The sequence below is a fragment of the Pocillopora verrucosa genome, chromosome 13 (assembly GCF_036669915.1).
Source record: "Pocillopora verrucosa isolate sample1 chromosome 13, ASM3666991v2, whole genome shotgun sequence".
In the NCBI taxonomy this organism is placed as follows: Eukaryota; Metazoa; Cnidaria; class Anthozoa; order Scleractinia; family Pocilloporidae; genus Pocillopora; species Pocillopora verrucosa.
This window is the reverse complement of record NC_089324.1, coordinates 2,987,284-3,009,687: the sequence shown is the minus strand read 5'-3', so window position 1 is coordinate 3,009,687 and position 22,404 is coordinate 2,987,284. Positions and strand designations below refer to the sequence as shown.

The 22,404-nt window shown below is 38.0% G+C and overlaps 1 protein-coding gene across 2 annotated transcripts; it reads left to right on the top strand.

Annotated features, from left to right (window-relative positions):
- The first annotated feature begins 4,924 nt into the window (after positions 1 to 4,924).
- Positions 4,925 to 21,082, top strand: LOC131779522 (protein sax-3-like). Of its 2 annotated transcripts, none has more exons than XM_059096083.2 (7): positions 4,925 to 5,134; positions 5,886 to 5,945; positions 14,181 to 14,465; positions 14,859 to 15,170; positions 16,078 to 16,191; positions 18,504 to 18,800; positions 20,150 to 21,082. In XM_059096083.2, the coding sequence occupies exons 1-7, from the start codon at positions 5,059 to 5,061 to the stop codon at positions 20,308 to 20,310; spliced, it is 1,305 nt and encodes a 434-aa protein (XP_058952066.2). In that variant the 5' UTR covers positions 4,925 to 5,058; the 3' UTR covers positions 20,311 to 21,082. The 2 variants fall into 2 exon arrangements, with proteins under 2 accessions (XP_058952066.2, XP_058952067.2); XM_059096084.2 differs by lacking the exon at positions 20,150 to 21,082 and adding an exon at positions 19,273 to 19,593 and having other exon boundaries at positions 4,940 to 5,134.
- Positions 21,083 to 22,404: the final 1,322 nt, after the last annotated feature.

Here is a 22,404-nt window from a genome sequence, read left to right as displayed (position 1 = left end):
TACATCTGCTATTGGAACCACGATTCCACCCAACACCGAGATTTGATCAGTGAGTGGGGCAATTTGTAAAATCATCGACATCTTTTGGCGTCTCGAAGATGCCGGTGTCCCAGCGGATTTGGAACTCCCTAGATTTGGACCCCCCCTCCGCGGATTTGGACCCCTCAACAAAACTGAGTGAAAACATCATCCTTAACGTTCTAGTAAAAATGGATGATAATTTACGTTCCAGAGCGTACTAAAGTATGTTTTCAATTCAAAACATGCATAGGAACTGGCATCCCGTCGGATGTTTCTTTTGACCAAGGGAAAATGGGCAAGAATTTCGTTTAATGTCTGGAGAGAGGTCGTTTTTGAACCTTTTCCGCGATAGTCGAACACCGTTAGATTCAATAAGAAACAAACTTGTGACACTAATTTATTTTGTCATTGTTCAATGCCCGAGTGTTGGGACGACATGGTACAGTGCGAGGAATTTAAGACTGCCTCGGAGGACGAGTGGCTCTGCATTGTCTGCAGATTGCCAGACTCTAGACGTCTTCGTAATTGTTAAGGTGTTATTTCGGATCCCTCAACAGTTAATAATTGTTAAAATTAGAAAATAAGATTGAGTTTGATGTAATAGTCTCCACTTTTGTTAAGACGTTGACATTAACGTTGATTTGCATCTAAGAATAAGCTGAGAGTTCCAATAGTTCAGAATAGAAACATTTTTACTTATCATACGCTTTACGAACGAGTAGTTTCTTCGTTCTTGTTCAAAAACTGTTTAATGTTATTATTTTAGAAAATCAGACTGAGTTACTTTTGTGACTGGACGCAAGTCTCCACAATTGTTATGACGTTTCGTACCAATGTTGATTCGCATCAGAAGAAGCAAAGATTTATTGTAACAATTTCAATAGTTCGAATGCAGTAGTTTGTTCACATCTAATTCTTGCGTATACTGTTCGACTCGCTATGATGAATGCGGTAGAATTGGAACGAAATGGCTGTTGTTGTTTTTTTTTTATACCTTTATTGAGGAAATGTTGTGTTGTGATTAAAAAGAACATCGACAAAAAAGCTTGCAAATAGAATAAGTTACCAAATATGGTACAAAGGATGCTTAAAAGGAAAGCAGGTAATTTAGTGTTAACAACTGGGTTGAAAACGTAAATTAGCCACCGTAAAGGGTGGCTAATTTACGTTTTCAACCCAGTTGTTGACACTAAATTACCTGCTATACTCTCCCACCGACGCAGCACCACAGTTTCTTTAGAAACTTACCCCTTTTTGCTTAAAAGGAAAGTTTGGTAGGGGAGTCCAAATCTGCGAAGGGGGGTCCATATCCACTAGCGGATTTGGACCGGGGGTCCAAAACCGCGGGGGGTCCAAATCCGCTGTGACACCGGCACGCGACAAAACAAGATCAACTTCATTTTCTGGGTCTGAAAACTTGCAACTCCGCAAGTGACATGAAATATCTTTTTAACAATCACGCAAGGGAACGACTTGGTTTCTCGATAACTAAAGCCACAAGTTCCACCAGCGAACAATTTAACTAAATAGCAAATCTCCATGTTAGCATGTAAGATGAGACGCTAATAAAACAGATCAGTTAGCTAAATCAGTATGTAGCTTGTCCAATTGACCACTGTAACCATACTTTGACTTCAGCCGGCAAAGGAATCATCGATGGATCTGGACATTTTAGTTTTCTAAATGCAGTAATTCCTGAAAGGTTTTTCTAGATGTCATACAAAGAGGAAAAAAACCCATCTCTTGGTATTTCGGAGGTTGATTCATCTTTGAATTTCTGTGTCACGCTTGTCACGCAACTGATATAATAAGTTAGAGAAGATATATAAACTGGAACTCAAATCTGGCTAGAATGTGGTAGAGCATAATTAACGTGATCGTCGAAACAGCTAACAAAATCATAAATAAACAAGATAAGAGTGTTATATGTTAGATTTTTTTGCAAATTGTAGTGTTTTATGCCAGTTAACGGTGGAGACAAGTAGGCGCACCATGTACATTTCATAGTCGCTATCAAGTAAATTTTACCGGACTTTGAGTTCGTCGCAAGATAGAACAACACAAATACACAAGGAAATTTTTATAGTAATTTTATAAACATACTTTGGTCTTATAAAAGCTTGAAGCTCAGTAGATTGTGTCATATCGGTCATTGTTAAAACTGTCTTTGTTTAGATGCTACTTTTCGACATAGGAAAAGTATGTCGGACAAAAATATTCACCTAAAAATAAATATTTCTTTGGCAACTTCAAGAACGACAGGAGATTAAGTTAAGATGATAAAACAAAGGATTATGTTCACAGAAATACCGTAGGTCTAGTACATTCGTTACATGAGGTCACACAACTCGGGTAATAATCACGGTGAAAATTTGCATATTTGAGCGGTCGAACGAAAAAAATTATTTCTCGAAAACTAGAATATATTTTTACAAAAAAACTACACCACAATTAGTAGAACATATTGGACTACAAAATATAAAAGTAGGAGGGAAAACAAATTTGGGTGACTTGCCGCTGTTTGTTTGATGCATGCTGACATTAGCTCTTAATATATTTTACAAGTCACGCAATTAAACGCCGGTAACACTCGATCGAGATGTAGATTTACATGTGATAGAAGAATCCTTGAAAAATAAATGCAGATACTTTACGAAAGAAGCAAGCAAATAATCATAGATATCTGCAGATTATCCTGGAATTGTTATCTAGCAGACAGCATGAACAACGCGCTTGAATAATTCGTACGGAAAGCTTTCGGGTCACGCAACAGATGTTAGTTCTGCGGATTTCTGCATGGAAATGTGCGATGGCGGTAAGTGACGACGACAACACTATTTTAATTTTATTTTCGGGATAGTAGCACAGTTTTCGTTTGATAGAGCGATTGATATTTGCTCTCAAGCGAGAGCGCAGAATTTTTCGTCTGTAGAAGCCAAAGTTGTAGCACACTAAAACTTGTAATAATGTCAACCAACAAGCAGCGTGTGACTTTAAAATCTCCTTAAATTTGCGATAATGATTATATACAATCAAATTATAGACTAATGAATCTCCAAAGTAATAAACGACAGAAGAAAGAAACGCTACGATTTTCCCATCGATTTTTCGCCTACATGCATCTCTCTAAACGTGGAAATTTTCTATTCCTACGAAAAGTTTCGAGAGTTTTTCACATTTTTTAGCTTTCTTGATCAATCATATTGTATAAAGAGCTAAAAATGTAGGTTCATTTGGTCAGGTGATCAGCTAGAGCCGTGACAGGTGTAGTTGAGAGAAACTTGTTACAGTCGCTGATTTTAAAAGGCATCCGAGACAAAAATACTAAAAAATACCAAAGATTCTTTTGATGGTTTTCAGAGATGAAATGATAGATTATAAAGGGGAATTAAGATTAGTGTTGTAGCATTCTAACTGTTTTTTTTTCCCAAGAACTGAATGAATAATGAAGTATGGGGTTGTGCGGAAATTTTACCAAAAATGGTTCTAGGTGACTACTTCACAAACCTCGTGATTTTCTGCGAAAATAACTCAAACGCAATTACGGATTAATTTGCATAAAAGTTTAGTGATCCATATTATTTTCAAGCGCAAAAAAAAAGCTGGTTGTACCATGCTAATATTAGTTGAAAAATATCTAGGTTTCTCTCTACATCGGAAGTGACTTTCTTTGTTCTACTCCTTTCGAAAGCAACGGGAATTTCTTTAACCTTTCAACCAGTGTTCCTGACTTAAAAGAAACACCATCTTTCGCCTAAAACAAACCATCTTTCCTCCATTATTAGCCAAAAGCATCTCATTAACATTCAAATGTTCGAAAGAGTTGAGTGCTAAGGGTACTTGATCCATTGAAGGTTACTGGCTTAGTTACTGACCACAAGGCAACATCCGACTCAAGGGTGAATCGATAGACGTCGTTGATTCTCTTCAACACCAGAAATTTATTTTTTTGCCCAAGTAAACCTGTGTCATTGGTTGAAAAAGATTGTCTTTTCGCTTATAGGTTATTAAATAAAAAATTTCCTTGGGGCCACAACTACCCTACCCTCCTCCCCCGAAAAAACAAGCAAACAGAAAGATTTTATCTATTTTAGGAAATTTACTTCCTGAAGGCAGGCAGACCAGCACGTGCTTTTATCACTGCCAGGTGCGTTTTGTTTATTGTGGGTCGCATTGGTGTATACTTTCATTTTTCAGCCGTCAAAACATATAACATATCATTAGCACTAACTCTAATAATTAGCGCTTTTAATTGGAGATTTATAGCGGCGTTTGGTGCAACAACACAAGCGATTAAGTTTCAGCACTAACGATTGACCATTTTAGAACGGACTCCAGCTGAACTGATTTACAATTACGATTTTTTGCTAGTACTAACGGGTGAGTTTTATCACTAGCGATTGACATTTTAGCACTAACGACTGAGTTTTTTTACTTGCGATTGATATCTTAGCACTAACGACTGAGTTTTTTAACTAGCGATTGACAATTTTGGCACAAATAATTCTCCATAGTTATTGGCGTCTACATATTCCCTGTTCGTTAAGATTCAAAACTTAAACATTCAAACTTCCTCTTACATTATAGGCAGCTTCTTCCGGTTGTTATCTTCAACGTGGTTCAATTGAACGGTTCGGTTTTTTACCTTCGAATACTTTTTCCTGGAAGTCAGATTTTATGTCTCGTTTGAATTAGTTTGAATTTAACTCAAATCATTTTATTCAACCAGGTGCTGCTTACTAAGATAGAATGTGATCAAACGAACGAAGTTAAAATAATAATATCAAGGTTTAGATCATCATTTTTTAAATTTTGTTTACTCATTGAAGGATCTTTGTGTTGCTTCCCATTTTGAATCTGTTGATTTTTAATGGCCTTTTTCGATTGACTGCTAAATATAGTCCGATTACACATATAGATTGAAAACTTCCTGTCATTTCTCGGAACCGCCCTTACAAAGGACGCTGCTGCAGCTTCTGGCTTGGTTTCAGAAGACGAACAGTAAGTGACAGCGTAGTTGAAGTAGCAACCAAGAACATGAATTCAGGACGTAAATTGCACTTTTGGATTCTCGTTTTCTTATTCGTGTTCTCAATAGAAGAAGCCATTGATGGTGAGTATGCAAAGGAAACCTCGAATCACTCATAAGTTTCACTTTCTGAGAAAACAGAACCTTTTTTGACGCATAGATTGCGAATTTATCTAGACTTTTTTGAACATGCAGTCATTTCAACAATATCAAACCATAATGGAAGGCAAACAAGACGGTCTGAGTGAGTTAAATTGATTTCAAATGACGCCAGAAAGAACGTAGACAAAGGCAGAATCACCGTTGTAAAACGTAAACAAAGTCATCCCGCGACTTCCTCGGCGAGGTTTTTTCCGTTTAGTAATTCATGAAGGAGCGGATTGAGTATACTGATTTTATAGTCGAACTAAATCGTGATTTCTTTTGTTTGCAACAGAACTAGAGATATCATAGTCAAATCAGTATGGATCTAATCCGCTATTCAAATTCGGAACTCGCCCAGACGAGTCTGAACGCGTATTGTGTTAAACCATTCGCTTCAGCATTGAAGCGGTAACAGAATTGAAAGGAACTTGTGAGTACTAATTTGCTCACGAAAACAAAACCCATACTTAACTGTAAGGATTCAGCAAAAAACCTATAGCAAAGAGCTGATAGAAATCTCATTGCAAACAGGAACATCTAAAATGAATGCCGATATTTTTTCAAGATGACCCGAGTTAACGAAGTTGGAAAGCTGAGAGCAAAAAATGTTTGTCATGAAAATTTCATATGAATATGACAACTATACTTTCATTGATCATTGCTACAATTTGAATCGTCTGTTTCTTTTCAGCATATCCTCAGTTCACTTGTGGATCTCATGGAATAAAACATGATATCAACCAAACAGGAGGTAAGGGTAATGATAAACTCGGAAAAAACCCGAAACCGAAAACGGATAGAGAGTTGTAAAATTTTCCTTTGTTAAATTCAAGAACTAGTACGCTTCGCCGCAATGATCGACTATATGAAAAGAAAATGGGACGCGATGGCAACGAAGACGTGGCAAAACATAAGATTTTCTGAGAAAGGAAACCCTGACGGCTGTTCATATGCGTTATTCGGCAGTTGTTGCGCTGCAAGAGATAGTAAACACTTCCGCCATTCCCTCCGACTTCGACTTGCGCTTGTTTCCCACAATTGGATATTAGATCTTTTTTTTTTGTTTAGGATTTTGCGGCCCCGAGAAAAAAATATTGGAAAGGAACTGAAAAATATCACATCCCTGAAAGTGATGTGATTGTCCAATCAAAAGCCGACGAAAGCTACAAGGAAAAAATCCCGAAACCGCAGCGCTAAATTATTGACTTCCTTCATTGTGAGTACTGTTGCACGAGCGACTCAAGAAATGTATTGTTAGCTCAAAAGGTTTCATGAGTGGAGATTCCCGTTTTGTTTCTCGTAGCCTTCCCTTGTGCAAAAGAGAGTTAGTAGGTCAAAAAAAAAAAAATGAAAAAGACAAGGACAGAAGCAAAACAATACAACAAGGCGGCCGAGTTCAGGGAAGCCGGAAAGTAATTATCATAAAATGGAAAATAATTTTTTTAACAAAACGGAAGTGCTGCGTCGGTTGGGGTAATAAAAGATAATTTTTGCTTTATCGACCGAGTCAACTACAGTGAAAAACCCGCGGATAAGAACCTGGGTTTTAAGAAGCTGTTAGGCTAAAATTTTCATTTTAAACCCCCTTCACATGACAACCTATTATGGCTGAAATTTTAGGTTAGGTTCTAACCAGTGGAGTAGCTATAAAAGTGTACAGAATAAATAGAAACTGATGAATTAAGATCATTATCTGATTATATTTAAAGTAATTTGACATAACATTTTTTTCTTTCAAGTTAAAGTGCTGTGTTGTGTGTCTATCGTGTTTACCATTCAAATAATTCTTCAAGTATTTGCAAGTATGGCACTCTACTAATATCAAAGAAAGCTTTCTGACCATCTCTGACTCTGTAAGAATCACAAAATATTAAATATAAAACATAAAAATGTATCCCAATGAAATAAATAATGGCAAAATATCAAAACGAAGTAAGCTCCCAATGGGCAATGCTTTAAAGTGATAGATCCTTGAGATACAGCATATCAATTGTTTTTGCTTGTGGCTGATATATATATATATATATAAAAGATAAGATAAAAAACACACATTGTTCATATATATATGAACAATGAGTGTTTTTTATCTTGTTAAGCTTCCTGTGATCCGCTGACTCTTACTCTTATTGATGTTGATATCATCAGCAAAGTCCTTCGTCCATAATTTCATCGTGAGCCTTCCCAGATAGGACTCATTGGCCACAAGTCTGTAGTCCACAGGGATTTCAACCCCTTTTCCTTTCCCAGCATTTAGCCTATTTCCAATGCATTCTGCTTCACGTTCTCCAGAATCGTTTAGGAACTTCTGAAAGAACTTCGATGATTCCTTTGGTGCATGACTAACCAGGTTTCCATCTTGGTTTTTGACCGCCACAAGACATTTGTCGTAAGGATTGACGAGCTCCATTTCGCATGATCATACCTCAAGGGCTAGAGCCAAACAGTTTTTAATTTTTTTCATTTCTCCTAATTGCTCGTTAAAGTATTACAGAGAACTCCAAAAAAGGCAATACTGTAGGTTGATTGCTTGGAGCTGGTTATGGATGTACTGTATTTGTCCCATGATTTTCTTGGTATCATCTTTGAAATGGCATTTCAGAGAACTGACTTTGAGTTTGTTTGACCATATGTTTTGTTAAGGACATACCTGCACTGTACTGCCTTTAGGCATTATGGCATAAATTATTCATATTGTATTATGAGATGATATTTATAATATATTTAAATAATATTCATAAGAAAATATAAGAACCTATTTTAGGAACCTTGATAGCCTAAATTTGCCTCAAGTACCATTTACATAAGAACCTGTTTAGGCTAAATTTAGGCCTCACGGAAAGATACCCCACCCATGGAAACCGTAACCCCCTGAAATCTCAGACATGCGTAGATTACATTACTTTGTAACACTGCCTAATAAAAGGAACGCGGGCTCATGCCGAGGGTTGTTTACATCAAAGTTGCAGATTTGTGTTAATTAATTGCCGGCCGACTCGCTGACGAGAACTCCTGATGGCTCGTAAAAGACCTCACGGCAGCCAGTTTTCTGGTAAAAATCAGCCACCAGCCAAAAAGAAGCTGAGAAAACATGAAGATTATTTTGAAAAAGTTGAAAAAAAAAGCGTTGCGGTGCAAGTTTGCAACTTTTTAAGTGAAGAAAAAATCGATCGACTCAAGAGAGAGTGCAAGAGTTTGAGGTCTGAAAACGCCAATCTAAAAGGAACAGTCAAAACCTTACGACGCAGTATAGGTAAGTGATATTATTTCAGGAGGGAATGGAAATGCAGACTTGCAAATGTCTAAGAATAATACCGCAGATTGCCTGAGCCACGAACTACGGTGAATGATTTTCATTCCCATTCTGAATTCTCGGCGGTTTTAACTTACGCGATCGCTAATGACACTATTTTAAGAGGATTTTAATCATAAACCGATAATACTCCCACCGAACAGAAGCAAAAAAAAAAACTCGAAAATAAAGACAAAGTAGTCGATATGGCTGCATGGTCAGTATTTTCAGGCTTTTTCTTGCTTAACTATTTGGAGCGGCGATTAACGCAAGGGAGGTAGTACGCGCACTCAAAAGCGAAAAAATTAAACTGCGGACTAGATTCCCTCTAAAGGTTCGTACCTAAGAAAAGAAATGTACAGAGAAGTTAATTTTTTCGGTCAGCAGATCATAAGGACGCGTATCTTTGAGTGTCACACAGTATCGAGAGTTTTACGAGTGAAGTTTTGAGGCTTGTGTTAGAAGTTTTTATCAACATGAACAAAATTATCTGCGTACGGACCACCGTGGAAACACAATAGTTTCAATTATTCAACCTTGCAATTGTGATAACAATGTTTTTGCCAAATTTAAACTACACATTCTAAATATACCTGGTCGATAAGATTTCTGGCAGGACATTTTTACTTTGTATTCTGTTTCAATACTCTATCATGTGAAATCAGTTACATATAACTAATTTTTATTGTGTCACCTTTTCATAATTTCAGTATTTGTAAAAGGAAGGAACATCCAATTGAAAAAGGACGTGTTGAGGCTTCAAACTCAACTTAAAAAGTGTCAAAAAAATCTGACGTCTACTGAAAAAAAGGAAAAACAAGTCAGACACAAGCTAAGGGGGACAAGATCTGCTTCCTCAAAGCTAAAACAGAAATTACAGGGCAACAGTGAAATTGCCAAAAAGGGGTATTCCCTTGTGGAGACATTTGCCCATGGTCACAATGGACACAACCAAAGGACCTTGATGTTTATGGCTTGTGTCAGATACATGCAACATGCATCTTTGTTATCATATCAAAAGACACCTGTAGCATTACATCTGATTTTCAATATTTTGTTCAATTGTAGCCCCCCAACAAACTTCATTGTCTCCCCAACTACACTTTCTGACTGGAATATTCTCCTAGGTGAAGCCGACAAACTAATTTTACGCAAGCGCTTTTCAAATTCCAAGTATGATTTTCATCTCTGGAGTGATGACTCCCACAAAGGAGGAGAGGAGAGGCATATAGTGGGTGTTCACACCTGGTGTCCCTTAGAGAGCAAGCCAAGAGCTTATGTCCTTGCAAACAGCCTAACAGCAAGTGGGTCTGGAAAACACCAGTCTGATGTAGATTACCACGTTGTAAAAAATGAATATGATATTACCAATGTTTCAGGGTTGGTTGGGGACAATGCCTCTACCCAAAAGGGAAAAGTAAACGGTCTTTTAGCTAACAATGCCAGAAGTTTTGGAAAAGAGATGTTTTTTGTAGGATGCTACCCACATGTACTAAACATTATGCTGAGAAGAATGTGCCAGGCCAGGTTTGGGGCCAAGGGTGACATGAGCAACCCCCATGTTTTACAATTACTCTATAAAATATCTTGGCTCCATCATGAGCGTCCAAGCCAATACAAAGTTATGTATGTTTCTCTTGGTATTCTAAGTAAAGAGCCACCCCTTCCCCAGACATTCATAGACACAAGGTGGACATATTATCATGAAACTCTCCAGTGGTATCTCAAGTATGGAAAAGCTTGTTTACAGCTCGCTGAGTGTCTCCTTGAAAGATTGCCAAAATCAGATAGCCACCATACTATTTGGCAAGATGTCATTAAGCTGAGCTCCAGTCCTATGATTCAAGTTGAAATCAAGTTTTTGTTTGAATTCCTCGATAAGTTTATCATCCCATCTCTGAATACATCCCAAGCTAGTGATGCAGAACTTGGATTCTCCAGTGGTTACCTAGCAAGGTTATGGCCAGCAACTGTTCTGAAGCACCATGAAACTTTAAGTAAAATGTTGATGTCTCCTGCAGAATATTTTCCTTTAACATCACAACAGGTGAAGATGTCATTGAAGGACCCAGCAGCTATCAACCATTTTCAGAAACAAGTGCAGAGGCCAATGTTACAAGAAGCAATTAAAGTAATCAAAGATCATGGAGCAGAGTGGTTAACTTTTCCCAAGTTGTTTGGAATGGGAGCTGATCAGAGATACCAAAGTCCTTTCTGGCATTCAGTTTTAAAGCTTCTTGAAATTCCAGTCAGATCTGAAAATCAACAAGAAAAGTCAGTGAACAATTTCTTTCATGTACATGGACAGAACATTCTAACATTGGTGTCTAAGGATAGAGTTGGATTGATTAAATGGGCCACTCTTTGGAAATTGATGGAACCACAATTGCTCAGTGAGATCAAAGAAATTGCTTCATCACCACACAGCTCACTCATAAGTAAAAAAGCCACTCCAAACCTGTTTGAGTTCTATGCCAAGCACATTTTCAGTCTTCCAGTTAACAATGTTCTTGCTGAAAGACAGTTCAACCTCTCTCAACTGTATCTTAATGATAACATGTCAGAGTTATCAAAACAGGCCTCAATCACATTTGTTGAAAATATTCTGCATAGTGGAAAAACCAACACCAGGACCACAGAAGCAGCACGTGAAGTTCACGAAGAAAGAATGAAAGAATATACCCAAATGCTCACCACAGACGTTTTGCAAGAGGCAAGAAAGAACCTAAACAAGATTAGAGAAAACTGCACACATGGGCCACTTACTGCAAAGGATGTTTACCCTAGAGCTTGGGTAGAAAAGAAAGTAAACAATAACTTACCAGAAACAATTCAGTCACTAAAAGCAGATGGTCGCAAGCTTAAACTTCAATGGAAGGCTTCTGCCAAGGGAACATCTGCACTGGAGGGACAGAGGTCATTCAACCCAACAGTAATTGAGGGAGTTAACTGTACACCTGATGGACAAGTTCCAAGACTCATGCAGCTAGCGGCACTAAAGGTGTGGAACTATGGGGAGGAGCTACCAATTTATGATCTACCAAGAGAATGCCAGTTGTGTCTACAAAATCTTCCAAATGTCTTCCAGCCTCCAACTACTCATCTTTCCACATCCCACATGTCTGAACATGTTACGCTGTTGCCTGCACATGAAGAATAGAGTAGTCATGAGGGGTGGCTCAGTAATTTTTAAATGTTTTAGATTTGTACATATAAGAATTGATTTCACCGACCACACTGCATGAAATAAATATATCTCAGCATGTATGCATTTTTACACACAGAGATGCATCTAATAATTGATTAATGTTTCAACACAACATGTTAGAATTAACCTGGTAAAAGCATGTTGTATATGCCATGTTTACTTAGTAAAGTGAACATAGCTTAATATCTTAGTATATGTACATGTAGCATGTTAGCTTTTTGGTTTACAATATTGCAACTGGTTTTACAGGGTAAAAGTGAAGTGCATGGTGCCAAAGTTGAGACATGCATGTACAATCATGTTGTATTGGATCTTGAATTAAATGAATTGAATATTACATTCAAAATGAACAGTAGGTGTATGAAGCTATGATGTATCTGATTTTAAATTGTTATGTATGACTGTAGCTTTGTAGAATATTGAACAAACACTGAATTGCGGTCACTAAATTTCAGCAGTTTAAGAACATAATAAATGTAATACTTAACTACATGTAGATTATATCATTATACTGTTGCACATGTACAACTTAACATATCACTAGCAGTATGTAACTTTTAATGTGATAAGAACATGACTCGTGTATAAGTACTCTTGTTCAATAGGCATAATATTTTGCACAGGAAGGGCAAATCAAAGTGATGCAGCCAATGTTATGTTGCACATAGTTAGTATACAATGATTAACAGTTACTGTAATAAATTAGAGTGGAACACTGGATCTGTTAAAAATGTGCCAAGTTTATTATCCTGTCTTTCCTTATTCTGTGTAAAAGATAAGTAATACCATTCTGACCCGTAATTAATCCTCTCTCCCCTTTAAACGTTTTTCTTCTACAATTAAATATATCTACATCAATGGAATTTTTCTTATATATACCTGACTTGTAATGACCAGTTCAACAACCAAACTTTACCTGGACCTATACTAATTATTGAATATGCAGTGTGGTCGAAAAAGAATCAGTGTATTGCTCAATCCTCTACATTCAAAGTGCCCAAAAGAAATGAGCATTAATTTGACAATCGATACCAGTCAAACATCATCTCCGTAATCCGTAGTAAGTACCAACGAGTACCCGAGAAGTGATTGATAAATTGTTCTTGGCTCCTGTTGACGATAAAACCGGAGTTCACTCTCGATCTCGAGTGGGCGATATTGAAAGTAGGCTAATTGACCCTTTATCACCAACACACCTCAAGATAGGGGTCAAGATAACTAATTTATATTCTTACCTCGTGCATTGTGCGCTTGCTGTAATTTCGAGCTGCTCTGAGTACATTACATCAGTCGATATATTTCACTCCTCCATGGTATCTTGAGCGCGCGTCAAAAAAATGTGAATAACTTTCAAACGAACAACGATGGACTCCAAAACTCAGTTTGCCTTGAAAACACGATGCCCACTCCTAAACTTGTCCGTTTCGAAATTCCAAATAATAAACACCACGCGCAATGAACGACAAAACAGTACGAAAAATTAGAATTTCTACCACTTAGTCGATGAAAAGGAAAAAAATAAAACTGTAGAATCTTCAACTTCGTCGCAGTCTTCCCGGTTTATGTGTTAAACTACCTGAGACTTCGTGTTAAGACAAGATATTCAACGGTAAAGTTTTAAGAGTGTTGAGGAGAGAAGTAAACATAGGAAAGGGCCTATTCTGCGCATGTCTGAAATTTTCCTTAGCTCACGTGCATACGCTGTTCCGTGAGGCCTAAAATAAAAATCCAGGTTCCTATACGCGGGTTTTTTTACTGTAACGTAAATTGGCCACCTTAAAAAGTTCCTGAAGCTGATGTTTAGCTTCTTGTTGATGTAGAAGACACAGGACAAGTCAGGATAGAACAGTGCATCATTAACTTATTGTTTTCATAGTTTTCCTCTTTCTTTTGTCGTTTTGTTCTTTGTTGTTTTACGTCAACTGTTCTAAGTACTTTAGTTTTATCAACTTAGTTGATAACGTTAATTGGGCACCGTGGAGAATTTTAAAGCTGACGTTTCGAGCGTTAGCCCATTCGCTCAACCGGCGTCGGCTTTAGAACTCTCTACGGTGGCCAATTTACGTTATCAACTCAGTTAATAATACTTAATTACCCTGTTACACTCTCCCACCGACGCAGCACCAAAATTTCTTTATAAACTTACCCCCTTTATTCATGTGTCTCCTAGACCTAGTAGGACCCCGACGTTCGAGCGCGAGCTCTTCGTTAGAGTGAATTCCGCTCTGATAAAGGGCTCGAAAAATTACCATAAGAAAAAGCTTGACATAAGGGTGAATAAGTGAATCAATGATTATGTACATATGCGGAGCAGTTCCCAGAAACTTTCGGGTCTCGCCGTTTATGGATTCTGCTTTTTAGGTGTCAACGTTTAAGCAACCGAGTGTATATATATATACATATGTATATATATATATATATATATATATATATATATATATATATATATATATACATGTGTATGTTTTCCTTTTTTTCATTTTGTGTAGACCTACCTAAGGTGACTTGTCTGACTCCAAGCCAGACTGTATACTTGGATGTGAATGTGCAAATCGAGTGTGGGGTTATCTCCAGTACCTATGCTAACATCACGTGGTTGCATAATGGAAAATCACTCAGTGAGAAAAAGAAAAGCCTCGTGAAGATTGACAGACTGTCCTGCGGTCAAACGCTGAAAATAAAGTTTGCCGGGAGAGACGATAGAGGACAATACACATGTGTAGCCACTAACAAGTTTGGAACTGTCAATAAGACATGCTCTCTTAAAGTCAGGGGTATGGCGTTGTAACCCTGGGCCGACTTGTTCAAAGCTGGTTTAAGATAACCCAGAGTTGGTGTGAAATTTGATCTCAGATCTGAAAGCTTTAAAAGGAAATTCAGTAAAATTCTTTTTGTTTACAGTTTCACGATTGGATGCCACACAAAGAATAGGTAAAATTATCCCGAACAGGTTTTTGAACGAAAGAGTGAAATAACCTGGATTAAATTCATTCGCGGGTTAGCGCTAATCAGCCTTCGAACAGCTGGGCCCTGTTGTTTCACCATGATTTAGCTAAAAACCATAAACTATAATGTTCGGTGCCCACCCCATTTGCTGTGATATTTAGTGCTTCAACCATTAGCTGTAATGTTTGGTGACTGAACCTTTCTTATTCTACCCGATGCAGTTAAAAGTTACAAACCTCCTCCACAAGTGGAATACGTGAAGATCGATGGTAACCGCCAAACAGCCTATCTGCATGGAACTGTTACAATCAAATGTAAATTACTTCATGTCGCGGCTGATGCTTGGCTGTTTAACGGCAGAAGGGTCTCCCATGGTGGTCGTCACAAAATGATACGGGAAACCACTATTGCCAAACATGAAAGGCTGTTCGCCTTGAAAATAATTAACGTGACTGAAAAGGACGAGGGACGGTACACATGTTTAGCATTAAGAAGTGGCATATCCAAAACAAAAGATCTTGTCCTCAAAACAGGTTTGCCAGACATCTTTTAACTTTAAAAGCTGGCGTTTTGAGCGTCTGCTTTGACGATTTGCTCTGACGAAGGGCTGACGCCCGAAAAGTCAACTTTGATACTCTTTACGGTAGCCTATTTAAGTTATCAACTCAGTTGATAACACCAAATCTCCCTGTTATACTCTCCCACCGACGCAGCACCATAGTTTATTTAGAAACTTACCCCTTTTATTCACGTTTTAACTTTCTTTACTTAAAAGTTCAAGTAAAGAAGCATGGAATCGAAGCCACATAGTTCTTATCTCCGCTGTTTCTTCTGTGCATGGTTTGAGAATTCAAAGAGTTACCCAATACTTTAAAAATTGATTGTGTGCCAAAGTTACGACTAAGACACAGACATTTTGGGATCATCTCAATAAGAGGGTCGCATGTGCAAAGCAACAACCCGAGGTTCCCAGGCTCCCTAAACGTCGCAAGAAAAAAACAGTTATTCTAGTCAAAAATTTATTTTTAGATATCTTACAATCGTTCAAACAGATTTCCAAAAGATGGAGAAAAAAGGTTAGTGACCGAGGTGTCAGCCACGATCCAAAATGGCCATCGTGTTCCACTTTTTATATTCGAAAGGCCCAGTTATCTAACAAATCACAAAACGCGGTAAATGTCATAACTTCATTTAAGAATAAAAAGAGTACGTTATTCTATGAAATCCTTTACGCTTTGAAATATTAAAGGTTAGAGCGGAGATAAAGCTATTTGGTTCCAGAGCGTACTCTTCCTTTTGAGAAACTTTTACATTCGTCATGTGTCCGAGCTTGGAATAATGACGAAATCTAAGTCCCCAAAAGGAGTTCAACCCCGGACTTTTGGATTTTATAGAGCTTAAACATGACGAGCCTTACAAACGCTTTCATTCTCTTACCAGAGCCTTGTCCAAGCTGTCATCACTGTCCTCCCGAAGGAAACCAAGCTTTTCCTATCTGTTCGTCTCCGTCTCCAATTCGTCTCTCAACATCTGATAACGACCAAGATCCCAAAAGTAAGTAACGAATGACGATAATTCCTTTAGAATTAAATGCTATTTATTAGAATACACTTAAGGAGCCCAACTATGACGGCTTTAAGCCAGCGTGAAGTCAAATGTACCAAATTTTAAACCGTCAACTGTGATATTCTCTTGTCGGAGGCTGATAAAGCAGGGATGTGAAAGGGAGAGAATCAATAGGTCATATAAATTCAAAGTTTCTCGACACCCCGGAGATTAATGTCACATAACGATTTTGGGCTTGGTTCGATAAGAACATTCCACGTGCATGTAGCTCGCAGAGACTGAGTCATTTCAGTTTTATTGGAGAGATGTTTGCTAACTGTTAAATCTGTCGTATTAACTTTCTGAAGCTGACATATCGCTTGTTTTTTAGAGGAGCATGAAACAAAGGAAGTGAATAAAATGCCCAGCCCCAATGGCAACAGAGGATGTAGCTTCCCCAAACCAGATCCCGTGAGCATATTATTGTTCGCGGTATTAGCTTTTTCCTGAGCAAACGTAAATAACAGCTGTAGCGCACATTTCAATTGAGTATCGTAAAACCAAAACTGAGCCAATCAGATTAAGGGAAACTATCGCAATGAGAAGTCAAAGTAAGAACATGGAAAGTGTCTAAATCGTTGGAAAAACGAGAGTGACCGAGACGTGATCGATTTTAGTCTTTCATCTGATTGATATGCAGAGCAATGCGAAATTTTTTTACTTAACATAAAGCATAATAAGACAAAATCAATGCAACCTCGGATTTCTTTCGGTAATCAACTGAAACATGAAAATGAAAACGTGAAAACGTCAAGTAAGAGTTCGCTGTCTGAATGAAGCCCTCAAAGGAATTTAAACCTTTTACTAAAACAAGAAACAGTTTTAACATCAAGCTTTGTAATTCCTGGAAAGTTCAGTTATTTAAAGACAGACTACGTGAGTTGTAACTTATTCCTTAGGCATGAAGCAGCTTTTAGAGGATTTCAACGGGGTTAACCGTTTATTTAGCCGTTAGGCGTAAAAATTGATATGTTTTAACCGTTAGCTGTAAGAAAAGTTAACCGTTAAAATTTTCCTTCCCTTCAATGTGTCATTTTGTGTCATTTTGGGGTCACCGTAGCCGTAAATGACCAAAATTCCGCTCTGGCAATGGGCTAACGCTCGAAACGCCAGCTTTTAAACTCTTTACTGTGGCCAATTTACGTTATCAACTCAGTTGAGAATACTGAGTTACCCTGTTATACTTTCCAACCGACGCAGCACCACAGTTCCTTGAGAAACTTACCCACTTCATTCACTTTTTAACTTTCACACACTTAACTGCTAACGAAGCATGGAATCGAAGCCACATAGTTCTAATCTCCGCTGATTTTTCTGTGCATGGTTTGGGAATTCAAAGAGTAACCCAATGATTGAAAAATTGACTTTAAATGTGCCAAAATTTTGACTTAGACACCGACATTTTGAGTTCGTCTCGTTAAGAGGGTCGCACGTGCAAAGCAACAACCCGAAGTTCTCAGACAGATACCTCTCTAAACCTCACAAGTAAAAAAAATTATTCGAGTCAAATATTTATTTTTTAGATATCTTATAATCGTTTAAACAGATTTCCAAAAGATGGCCACCTCTGAACCATCCTCTACAGAACAACACTGACCTGAAATCACGAAAACTAGTGTGGTCCGAGAACAGAAACCTTGACGGCTGTTCATATGTGTTATGCTTAAGTTGAGGTGTTACGCTGCAAGAGATAATAAAAACTTTCTGTCATTCTCTCCAGCTTCGACTTGCGCTTGTTTCCCACAACTGGTTGTTAGATATTATGTTTTTGTTTAGGATTTTCCGGCTCCGAAAAAAAAATCTTGGAAAGAAACTCAAAAATATCCTAGGAAGTAAGTCGCCACTTTTATGGAATCGAATCCTTTGGTGCCAATGTCAACGTTAATCAACGTCAGATAATTTCCACTTTATCAACCGATTCTGGGGTTAAGATAACCCAGAATTGGTGTGAAATTAGATTTCAGGTTTGAAAGCTTTTAATATAGTATATTTGATTACAGTTTGACGATTGTTTACCCCACAAAGAATCAGTAAAAATTTCCCCAAAGAGGCTTTTGAACAAAGGAACAAAAATATCCGGATTAAAATTTATCCGTGGGTTAGCACTAATCAGCCTTCGAACAACTGGGCCCCGTTGTTTTACCACGATTTAGCTAAAACCATAAAATATAATTTTCGGTGCCCACGCCCTTTGCTGTGATATTTTGTGTTTCAACCATTACCTGTAATATTTGGTGACTAAACCACTCTTACTTTACCAGATAAAGAAATCGTGAAATACTTGAAGATTGATGGTAACCGCCAAACAGCTTATCTGCATGGAACTGTTACACTCAAATGTAAATTACATCATGTCGAGGGTGAGGCTTGGCTGTTTAACGGCACGAGGATCTTACATGATGATCGTCACAAAATGATACGGGAAACCACTATTGGCAAACATGGAGGGCTGTTCACCTTAAAAATAATTAACGTGACCGAAGAGGACGAGGGACTGTACACATGTATGGGATACAGAGGTGGCATATGCCAAACAAAAGATCTTTTCCTCAAAACAGGTTTGCCAGACACCTTTTAACTTTAAAAGCTGGCGTTTTTGAGCGTTAGCCTATTCCCTCTGACGAGGGGCTAACGTTCGAAACGTCAGCTTTTAAACTCTTACTGTGACCAATTTACGTTATCAGCTCAGTTGATGATACTTAATTACCCCGTTATACTCTCCCACCGACGCAGCACCACAGTTTATTAAAAAAAACTTACCTCTTTTATTCACTTTTTAACTTTCGCACACTTTCAGTTTCGACAAGTCAAGTAAAGAAGCATGGAATCAATAGGTCACATAAATTCAAAGTTTCTCGACAATCCGGAGATTAATGCCACATAATGATTTTGGATTTGGTTCGATAAGAACATTCCACGTGCATGTAGCTCGCAGAGACTGAGTCATTTTTGTTTTATTCAAGAGCTGTTTACTAACGGTTTAAATCTGTCGTATTAACTTTCTGAAGCTGATATATCGCTTCTTTTTAGAGGAGTATGAAACAAAGCAAGTGAATGAAAGACCCAGCCCCAATGGCAACAGAGGATGTAGCTTCCACAAACCAGATCCCATGAGCATATTATTGTTCGCGGTGTTAGCTTTTTCCTATAGCAAACGCAAATAACATCGGTAGCGCACATTTCAATTAAGTTTCGGAAAACCAAAACTGAGCCAATCAGATTGTTGCACTCTGTAATTGTCACCTTCGCACTCACATAGGACGCACAACTATGCAATTAGCATAAGCACGAGTATCGCACTTTGTATAAATTATAATGACTTCGTAATGAATAAAGGGTTTTGAATAACAAGATGAAGGGAAAGAACACGGAGAGTGCTCAAAAATCGCGGGAAAACGAGAGTGATCGAGAAGTGGTCGATTTTCTTTCATCTGATTGGTATGCAGAGCAATGCGAAATTTATTTACCTCACATAAAGCGTAATAAGGCAAAATCAAGATTAGATATCTTAAAATCGTTTAAACTGATTTCCAAAAAATTAAGAAAAGAGGTAAGAGATCGAGGTGTCAGCCACGATTCAAAATGGCAACGTTCGTGTTCCACTTTCTATATTGGAAAGGTTCAGTTATCCTAAAAAATCACAAAACGCGGTAAATGTCATAACTTCATTTAAGAATAAAAAGAGTATGTCATTCTATGAAATCTCAATACGCTTGGAATATAAAAGGTTAGAGCGGAGATAAAATTATTTGGTTTTAGAGAAACTTTTACACTTTCGTTTTTGTTTCGAGCTTGGAACAAAGACGAATTCAAATCTAAGTCCCCCAAAGGAGTCGAGCCCCCGACTTTTGGATTTTACAGAGCTTAAACATGACGAGCCTTAAAAACGCTTTCATTCTCTTACCAGAGCCTTGTCCACGCCGTCATCATTGTCCCCCCGAAGGAAACCAAGCTTTTCCTATCTCCTTGCTTCCGTCTTGCAACAGAGGACGTAGCTTCCACAGACCAGATCCCGTGAGCATATTATTGTTCGCAGTGTTAGCTTTTTCCTCTATCAAATGCGTTTAACAGCTAATCAGATGAAGGGAAACTATCGCAATGAGAACATTGCGCAGAATTGTGTGACACATCCGGGATATTTACGGGTGCAAGGGCGCTAAATTAAAAGACCGAGACGACAAATGGCATGACACAATAAAGAAAAATGGTAGCAATAGGCAAAGGTCCCCTTGCGTTTATTTTTTCACAGCTTTACTATATAAAATTTCGAAAGGGTTGCATATGGTTTTCAAAGAAAAGATTTTCATAATAAAATAACGACCATTTTTCACACGGTATCATCTCTTTAACCTTTACCAATTTTGTGCTCAACTTGACCTACTTTGGGTAAAGTTCAGCATGGGAAATAGCTGTATGATAACTTTGAGACCGAATTTCGCCTAAATGAAGATATCAGCGCGTTGGGTTGCATATGGACACGTTTTCTTAAAAAGTATAAAGGGCTCGTGCAACATATGAAGGGAATCCGATGTCTGAAAATAGTATCAAATCCAGCATTTCTGGAACATACATTTTCTCTTTTGGATCCTCGCCGTCCCAAGGGCCTTTGGGAGTTGAACTGATTCATTTTGAGCCTCGCGCGTGCATATTAATAACTCTAAGCTCCTCCTTTATGAACACTGGCAATGTTTCGCCTCATTTATTTACTTATTTAAGCACGAAATCAGTAATGGCTATAAAATGGCGGTAAATTTTTGAAATTTAAAACATGATAAGAACTTTTACATCAAGTTAAGAGCAAAAGGACAACGTAAAAAATACGTACGCTCGCACGCACGCACGCAAAAAACACGGCTAAACGACTAAAGAAAGTTAACGGAAAATAAAATTTATCGCCCGTTCACCTAGCATATTAGAGACTGCGATAAACGAAGGCTTACCTTTTGTGGTCCAGCGACTTTTTTTTTAATTGATTAATTATTTAATTGAAAATAATAAGCGACGTCACTGCTTGCATAAATTTCGCAACTGTATCTAGTCCGTTGAGACCAGTTAACTTAACCATCTTCATTTACAAAGCATTCGAAAGAACTTCACCAACAGTCTCCTCGCTGCTAAGTAAATCAAAATGTGTTCCGTTCAAGAATTGCAGCGAGTTGATCGGGAGCTCTTTTCAGAGCTCATAGAAACCCCGATCAACCCTGCATTCTTCCACATGTCTACTCCGTTTGTTGACGTTACAACCCGATGTTCTACCTCCAAATCAACGGAGAGGGACTGTGGCAGTTGCGAGGGTACGTTAGCAGAAACACGGACGTCTTATGTGCAATTCTTCAAGATAATTTGTCTAAAATTGGATACCAGTTAACGCAGTCATCTTCTTTTCGAGTTGGAAACGTTGTGAAGAACAGAGCACAATACATCGTCAACAAAACACGGAACACGAGTAACGGCAGCATCAGAAAAGCCATACGATCCGCATTTTGGTGTAAAGTTGCACTTCATCCCAAGAACATGGAGAGTGCCTAAATTGTCGGAAAAACGAGAGTGACGGAGACGTGATCGATTTTAGTCTTTCATCTGATTGGTATGCAGAGCAATGCGAAATTTATTTACTTAACATAAAGTTTACTAAGGAAAAATCATTGCAACCTCGAATTTTTTCCGGTACTCAACTGAAAAAACGCTTATGAAAACGTGAAAACGTCAAGTAAGAGTTCGCTGTCGGATTTCTTTCGGTAATCAACTGAAACATGAAAATGAAAACGTGAAAACGTCAAGTAAGAGTTCGCTGTCTGAAAGAAGCCCTCAAAAGAATTTTAACTTTTCACTAAAACAAGAAACAGTTTTAACATTAAGCTTTGTCAATCCTGGAAAGTTCAGTTATATAAAGACAGACTACATGGGTTGCAACTTATTCCTTAAACATGAAGCAGCTTTCAGAGGGTCTCAATAGGGTTTACCGTTTATCAGCCGTTAGGCGTAAAAATTGACATATTTTAACCGTTAGCTGTAAGAAAAGTTAACCTTCAAATGTTTTCTTCTCTACAATGTGTCATTTGGTGTCATTTTGGGATCACTGTAGCCGCAAAATGCCGAAAATTTTTAGCGTTAGCCGTTAAAGCTATCACGCCAGTGAGACCCTCCTTCAACATTAAGTTT